The sequence below is a fragment of the Oncorhynchus gorbuscha genome, unplaced genomic scaffold (genome assembly GCF_021184085.1).
Source record: "Oncorhynchus gorbuscha isolate QuinsamMale2020 ecotype Even-year unplaced genomic scaffold, OgorEven_v1.0 Un_scaffold_544, whole genome shotgun sequence".
Lineage (NCBI taxonomy): Eukaryota > Metazoa > Chordata > Actinopteri > Salmoniformes > Salmonidae > Oncorhynchus > Oncorhynchus gorbuscha.
In genome coordinates, this window is record NW_025745371.1 from 309,398 (window position 1) to 317,500 (window position 8,103).

The 8,103-nt window shown below is 46.1% G+C and overlaps 1 protein-coding gene across 1 annotated transcript in view; it reads right to left on the bottom strand.

Moving 5' to 3' along the window:
- Window positions 1–8,103, bottom strand: part of LOC124018550 (tudor domain-containing protein 3-like) — a 50,178-nt gene that overhangs the window by 22,623 nt on the left and 19,452 nt on the right. Inside the window, 4 exon segments of the mRNA XM_046333883.1 lie at window positions 4,130–4,381; window positions 4,764–4,913; window positions 5,412–5,483; window positions 7,105–7,246. Coding sequence (XP_046189839.1) covers window positions 4,130–4,381; window positions 4,764–4,913; window positions 5,412–5,483; window positions 7,105–7,246 — 616 coding nt within the window.

Here is an 8,103-nt window from a genome sequence, read left to right on the forward strand (position 1 = left end):
ATGGAGGGATGGGACGGGAGATGGAGGGGGATGGAGGGATGGGAGGGGGATGGAGGGAGGGGGATGTTTTTTATATTTATTTTATTTGAACTTCCCCTCTCTCTCAGGTCTTCATTAACCCCCCCCCCCCATTTGAACTTCCCTCTCTCAGGTCTTCATTAACCCCCCCTCTCTCATTTGATCTTCCCTCTCTCAGGTCTTCATTAACCCCCCCATTTGATCTTCCCTCTCTCAGGTCTTCATTAACCCCCCCATTTGATCTTCCCTCTCTCAGATCTTCATTAACCCCCCATTTAATCTTCCCTCTCTCAGGTCTTCATTAACCCCCCCATTTGATCTTCCCTCTCTCAGATCTTCATTAACCCCCCCATTTAATCTTCCCTCTCTCTGGTCTTCACCCCCCCATTTGATCTTCCCTCTCTCAGGTCTTCATTAACCCCCCCATTTGATCTTCCCTCTCTCAGGTCTTCATTGCCCCCCCCTCCCCCATTTTAACTTCCCTCTCAGGTCTTCATTAACCCCATAAAACTCCATCCACAGTTCATCACCATTTCTACTGTAGTCTGCTCCAGATTAACAGCCTTCTACTGTAGTCTGCTCCAGATTAACAGCCTTCTACTGTAGTCTGCTCCAGATTAACAGCCTTCTACTGTAGTCTGCTCCAGATTAACAGCCTTCTACTGTAGTCTGCTCCAGATTAACAGCCTTCTACTGTAGTCTGCTCCAGATTAACAGCCTTCTACTGTAGTCTGCTCCAGATTAACAGCCTTCTACTGTAGTCTGCTCCAGATTAACAGCCTTCTACTGTAGTCTGCTCCAGATTAACAGCCTTCTACTGTAGTCTGATCCAGATTAACAGCCTTCTACTGTAGTCTGATCCAGATTAACAGCCTTCTACTGTAGTCTGCTCCAGATTAACAGCCTTCTACTGTAGTCTGATCCAGATTAACAGCCTTCTACTGTAGTCTTCTCCAGATTAACAGCCTTCTACTGTAGTCTTCTCCAGATTAACAGCCTTCTACTGTAGTCTTCTCCAGATTAACAGCCTTCTACTGTGGTCTTCTCCAGATTAACAGCCTTCTACTGTGGTCTTCTCCAGATTAACAGCCTTCTACTGTAGTCTTCTCCAGATTAACAGCCTTCTACTGTAGTCTGCTCCAGATTAACAGCCTTCTACTGTAGTCTGCTCCAGATTAACAGCCTTCTACTGTAGTCTGCTCCAGATTAACAGCCTTCTACTGTAGTCTGCTCCAGATTAACAGCCTTCTACTGTAGTCTGCTCCAGATTAACAGCCTTCTACTGTAGTCTGCTCCAGATTAACAGCCTTCTACTGTAGTCTGCTCCAGATTAACAGCCTTCTACTGTAGTCTGCTCCAGATTAACAGCCGTCTACTGTAGTCTGCTCCAGATTATCAGCCTTCTACTGTAGTCTGCTCCAGATTAACAGCCTTCTACTGTAGTCTGCTCCAGATTAACAGCCTTCTACTGTAGTCTGCTCCAGATTAACAGCCTTCTACTGTAGTCTGCTCCAGATTAACAGCCTTCTACTGTAGTCTGCTCCAGATTAACAGCCTTCTACTGTAGTCTGCTCCAGATTAACAGCCTTCTACTGTAGTCTGCTCCAGATTAACAGCCTTCTACTGTAGTCTGCTCCAGATTAACAGCCTTCTACTGTAGTCTGCTCCAGATTAACAGCCGTCTACTGTAGTCTGCTCCAGATTATCAGCCTTCTACTGTAGTCTGTTCCAGATTAACAGCCTTCTACTGTAGTCTGCTCCAGATTAACAGCCTTCTACTGTAGTCTGCTCCAGATTAACAGCATTTACTGTAGTCTGCTCCAGATTAACAGCCTTCTACTGTAGTCTGCTCCAGATTAACAGCCTTCTACTGTAGTCTGCTCCAGATTAACAGCCTTCTACTGTAGTCTGCTCCAGATTAACAGCCTTCTACTGTAGTCTGCTCCAGATTAACAGCCTTCTACTGTAGTCTGCTCCAGATTAACAGCCTTCTACTGTAGTCTGCTCCAGATTAACAGCCTTCTACTGTAGTCTGCTCCAGATTAACAGCCTTCTACTGTAGTCTGATCCAGATTAACAGCCTTCTACTGTAGTCTGCTCCAGATTAACAGCCGTCTACTGTAGTCTGCTCCAGATTAACAGCCTTCTACTGTAGTCTGCTCCAGATTAACAGCCTTCTACTGTAGTCTGATCCAGATTAACAGCCTTCTACTGTAGTCTGCTCCAGATTAACAGCCTTCTACTGTAGTCTGCTCCAGATTAACAGCCTTCTACTGTAGTCTGCTCCAGATTAACAGCCTTCTACTGTAGTCTGCTGCAGATTAACAGCCTTCTACTGTAGTCTGCTCCAGATTAACAGCCTTCTACTGTAGTCTGCTCCAGATTAACAGCCTTCTACTGTAGTCTGCTCCAGATTAACAGCCTTCTACTGTAGTCTGCTCCAGATTAACAGCCTTCTACTGTAGTCTGCTCCAGATTAACAGCCTTCTACTGTAGTCTGCTCCAGATTAACAGCCTTCTACTGTAGTCTGCTCCAGATTAACAGCCTTTCTATTCTACTGAGACTCCTCAGATTATCTCCTTAATCTGTTATCCTCCCCCCTCCACCTCTCCTGCCCCGCGCCCCTCCACCTCTCCTGTCCCCCCTCCACCTCTCCTGCCCCCCTCCACCTCTCCTGCCCCCCTCCACCTCTCCTGTCCCCCCTCCACCTCTCCTGTACCCCCCTCCACCTCTCTCCCTCCCACTACAGAGGGAATAGGGTCTAAAGTAGTGCACTATATAGGGAATAGGGTCTAAAGTAGTGCACTATAGAGGGAATAGGGTCTAAAGTAGTGCACTATATAGGGAATAGGGTCTAAAGTAGTGCACTATATAGGGAATAGGGTCTAAAGTAGTGCACTATAGAGAGAATAGGGTCTAAAGTAGTGCACTATATAGGGAATAGGGTCTAAAGTAGTGCACTATATAGGGAATAGGGTCTAAAGTAGTGCACTACAGAGGGAATAGGGTCTAAAGTAGTGCACTATATAGGGAATATGGTCTAAAGTAGTGCACTACAGAGGGAATAGGGTCTAAAGTAGTGCCCTATATAGGAAATAGGGTCTAAAGTAGTGCACTATATAGGGAATAGGGTCTAAAGTAGTGCACTATATAGGGAATAGGGTCTAAAGTAGTGCACTATGTAGGGAATATGGTCTAAAGTAGTGCACTACAGAGGTCTAAAGTAGTGCACTACAGAGGGAATAGGGTCTAAAGTAGTGCCCTATATAGGAAATAGGGTCTAAAGTAGTGCACTATATAGGGAATAGGGTCTAAAGTAGTGCACTATATAGGGAATAGGGTCTAAAGTAGTGTACTATGTAGGGAATAGGGTCTAAAGTAGCGCACTATATCGGGAATATGGTGCCCTTTGGGACACAGCCTGATGGGGGAAGGGAGGGGTCTTACTGCAAGCCAGGAGTTTACATTACACAACTGAATGAAAGACTCGTTGTTGTTGAGGCCCAGTCCCACACTGTCTGAAACCAATGGGGGTCCCCGAGATTATTTCACAATCAGACCACAGAGGACCCAAAACCATCATCTGACTCCAATGAGGGTCCCCAAGATTATTTCACAATCAGACCACAGAGGACCCAAAACCATCATCTGACACCAATGAGGGTCCCCAAGATTATTTCACAATCAGACCACAGAGGACCCAAAACCATCATCTGACACCAATGAGGGTCCCCAAGATTATTTCACAATCAGACCACAGAGGACCCAAAACCATCATCTGACTCGGACACCAATGCAGCTCAATAAAAACCTGAATCAGAGACATTTCTTACTGCGAGCCAGGAATCTAGATTAAACAAATGAATTAGGCTGACTTGTTGTTGTTGTTGTTGTTGTTGTTGTTGTGAAGCCTAGACAGGTCCAGCCCAAAACCAGAGAGCCAAGGCATATTTTACCAGAATTATTCTCCTGACCACAAAGACCTCAAACATCTTCAATTAAAACAGAAAGGAGCCCGGAGGGGGGGGGGGCTTTTAGACAGAGGGAAAGAGACCCACCCGCCTACACAGAGCTAAGGGAAACACTGGGTCAAAAGGTCAGAGCCCTCACCAGCTCGCGGTAATTTCCTAGTTCCCGGTAGTTTGGTTGTTCCCGGTAACTCCCGAGCTCTCTGTAGTTTCCTTCTGGACGGCTGGACTCCTCCGTCCTCTCCTCTCGTCTCTGCCGGTACGAGTCCCTGTCTCCTCGGTCTCCTCCTCCTCGTCGGTCTCCTCCTCGGTCTCCTCCTCCTCGTCGGTCCCGACCGCCTGTATTACCGAGGTTCCCGCCAGCATTGCCTCCGCCGCCAAACGTCCGAGTTCCCTTCAGAAGAGGTCAAAAGACACTCAGAGCTGGATTCCTCCCGGGGCAGACAGACAAAGTCTCTTCCTGGACTAAACAACTGTTTTACAATGGAGAATCTAGACCTGGTCTGTGTCTGGGAAACTGGCCCTTCAGATACAACAAGCCAGTAGAAACAACCAAACAACCAACTCACACAGTGGGACACGGACAGAGTCTAACAGACATGGGTGGTCCAGTTACTATAGCTACGACAACAGGGGTAAAACCACACACACGCACGCAGACACACGCACACACACACACACACACACACACACACACACACACACACACACACACACACACACACACACACACACACACACACACACACACACACAACACACACACACACACACACCTCTTTGTTCTTGGCCACCTCAGCGATGGCTGCTAGCCTCTGCTTCTCAAACTCTTCGTTCTCGTCAGCCGTCTTCACCACACTGGTGCTGACCAGAGTCTTCCTGGTGTCCAGCTCTCTGGAGTCCACTTCCTCATTCCTTACACACTTCTGAGGAGCACAGAGAGACGACCATTTCATCAGTCTGATTGGTTAGTCAACGGAGAGAGAATCAGTCTGATTGGTTAGTCAACGGAGAGAGAATCAGTCTGGTTGGTTAGTCAACGGAGAGAGAATCAGTCTGATTGGTTAGTCAACAGAGAGAGAATCAGTCTGATTGGATTAGTAAACGGAGAGACAATCAGTCTGATTGGTTAGTCAACGGAGAGAGAATCAGTCTGATTGGTTAGTCAACAGAGAGAGAATCAGTCTGATTGGTTAGTCAACAGAGAGAGAATCAGTCTGATTGGATTAATAAACGGAGAGACAATCAGTCTGATTGGTTAGTCAACAGAGAGAGAATCAGTCTGATTGGTTAGTCAACAGAGAGAGAATCAGTCTGATTGGATTAGTAAACGGAGAGACAATCAGTCTGATTGGGTAGTCAACGAAGAGAGAATCAGTCTGATTGGCTGTGCGTGGAACAAGTTAAATATTGGCAGGTCATACCTGTCCGAAGGGCACGAAGGGAGGGGCTCCACCTTCTCGTCCGATGTTACTCCTGCTGTGTTTGGCCAAGCTCTGGAGGTCAAAGGGGAGAATAATTTAGAACGCCCTTGAGGATATATTTAGACATTCTTAATTCCATTCCTTTACTTAGATGTGTGTGTATTGGGTATATGTTGTGTAATTAGATGTGTGTGTATTGGGTATATGTTGTGTAATTAGATGTGTGTGTATTGGGTATATGTTGTGTAATTAGATGTGTGTGTATTGGGTATATGTTGTGTAATTAGATGTGTGTGTATTGGGTATATGTTGTGTAATTAGATGTGTGTGTATTGGGTATGTGTTGTGTAGATGTGTGTACGCCCTTCAGTACGCCCTTCAGTACGCCCATTAGTACGCCCTTTAGTACAACCTTTACAACGCCCTTCAGTACGCCCTTTACAACGCCCTTTACAACGCCCTTTACAACGCCCTTCAGGACAACCTTTACAACGCCCTTTAGTACACCCTTTAGAACGCCCTTTACAACGCCCTTTACAACGCCCTTTACAACGCCCTTTACAACGCCCTTTACAACACCCTTTACAACACCCTTTACAACACCCTTTACAACACCCTTTACAACACCCTTTAGTACGCCCTTTACAACGCCCTTTAGTACGCCCTTTACAACGCCTTTTCCAACGCCCTTCAGGACAACCTTTACAACGCCCTTTAGTACACCCTTTACAACACCCTTTAGAATGCCCTTTACAACGCCCTTTACAACGCCCTTTAGTACACCCTTTACAACGCCCTTTACAACGCCCTTTACAACACCCTTTACAACGCCCTTCAGGACAACCTTTACAACGCCTTTTAGTATACCCTTTAGTACGCCCTTTACAACACCCTTTACAACGCCCTTTACAACACCCTTTACAACGCCCTTTACAACGCCCTTTACAACGCCCATCAGGACAACCTTTACAACGCCCTTTAGTACACCCTTTAGTACGCCCTTTACAACACCCTTTACAACGCCCTTCAGGACAACCTTTACAATGCCCTTTAGTACACCCTTTAGTACATCCTTTACAACACCCTTTACAACGCCCTTCAGTACGCCCTTTAGAATGCCCTTTAGTACACCCTTCAGGACAACCTTTACAACGCCCTTTAGTACGCCCTTTACAACACCCTTTACAACACCCTTCAGGACAATCTTTACAACGTCCTTTACAACGTCCTTTACAACGCCCTTTACAATGTCCTTTACAACGCCCTTTACAACGTCCTTTACAACGCCCTTTAGTACGCCCTTTACAACGCCCTTTACAACACCCTTTACAACACCCTTCAGTACAACCTTTACAACGTCCTTTACAACGTCCTTTACAACGCCCTTTACAACACCCTTTACAACACCTTTTACAACGCCCTTTACAACGCCCTTTACAACGCCCTTTACAACGCCCTTCAGGACAACCTTTTTCATGGTCCTTTGAACCAGACAGGATGAACAACTGTCCATTAACAGCGTAATAAACACTCCCATTTGAGGTGCAGGCTCTCTATTCCCCGTATAGTATAAAGAGTCTAGTGCACTACTTTTGAAGTGCACGCCCTATGTAGGAAATAAGGTCCTGTTTGGAACACACTCACAGAGACAGTCTGCTGTAAAACGAAGGGTAAAACACCTCCTCTTCCTCACCCTTTGCAGTTCCCATTTCTCCATCATGTGGTCGACCTCCCCTCCGAGGACGGAGATCTTGGAGTCGTCCAGAAGCAGAATGCCATTCTTCACCTGGACCGTACCAAGGACCTTCACCTTGGTTCCTGGAGGGGTGTTCAGGCTAAAAATAAAAATAAATAAAGGGGGGTAAATTAGGGAGGCCAGAGGACAGCTCCATAGAGAACCCATTGTGTATTAAACGGAGAGCTCTAAGTAGATCAAATCAATTAAGCGGTTAAAGGAAGCTTAAACCAATGCCAAAACTAACAAACAAACAAGGAGATTGACTATAATAGGTTTACATGGAGCATGTTTACAGGTACATTTAATCCAGACTGGCGACAGTAATGGAATGGAAGCACAGGTCATAGGTTAACCTCTTAAGTCGACCCCCTAAGAGGTTAACCTAATATTGGATAGGACAAAAACAAAAACAGGAGAGTGATAAACAATAGATTTCTATCTCTGTAAGAACGGCACAAACAACAGACAGAACAGACAGTGTATTGGTATGAAAGCAGTTTTGGGGGGGGGGGGGGTCGCAGCTTTAATTATAAAAAGTAAAAACAACAAATCATCACGATTCATTTTTCCCTTCCTAAAACTCTTCATCCAGCCAGCTATGCCTGTGGTGGCTACTGTCCAACAAGGGCTGGCCGTGCCAAAAGAACAGCTTAGCTTACGTTACCCACAAACCCTCTCTGTCCTGTCTGACCATGCCCTATCCAGACCACTCTTCTAAATGACACGCTGTGTGGCAGTAGGATGGTGAGACTGAGGGATTGTGTCCTAAAATAGCACCCTATAGAAACACAGATGTGTCATTTAGAAAAGTGGTCTGGATAGGGCATAGCCTGTGGCCAAAAGTAGTGCACTATATAGGGAATAGGGGGGGGATTGGGACACAGCCTAGGAATAATCCCATTCCCCGGTTCAGGCCGATCTCATTTTAAATTAACTGCCCAGTTCTGATCACCA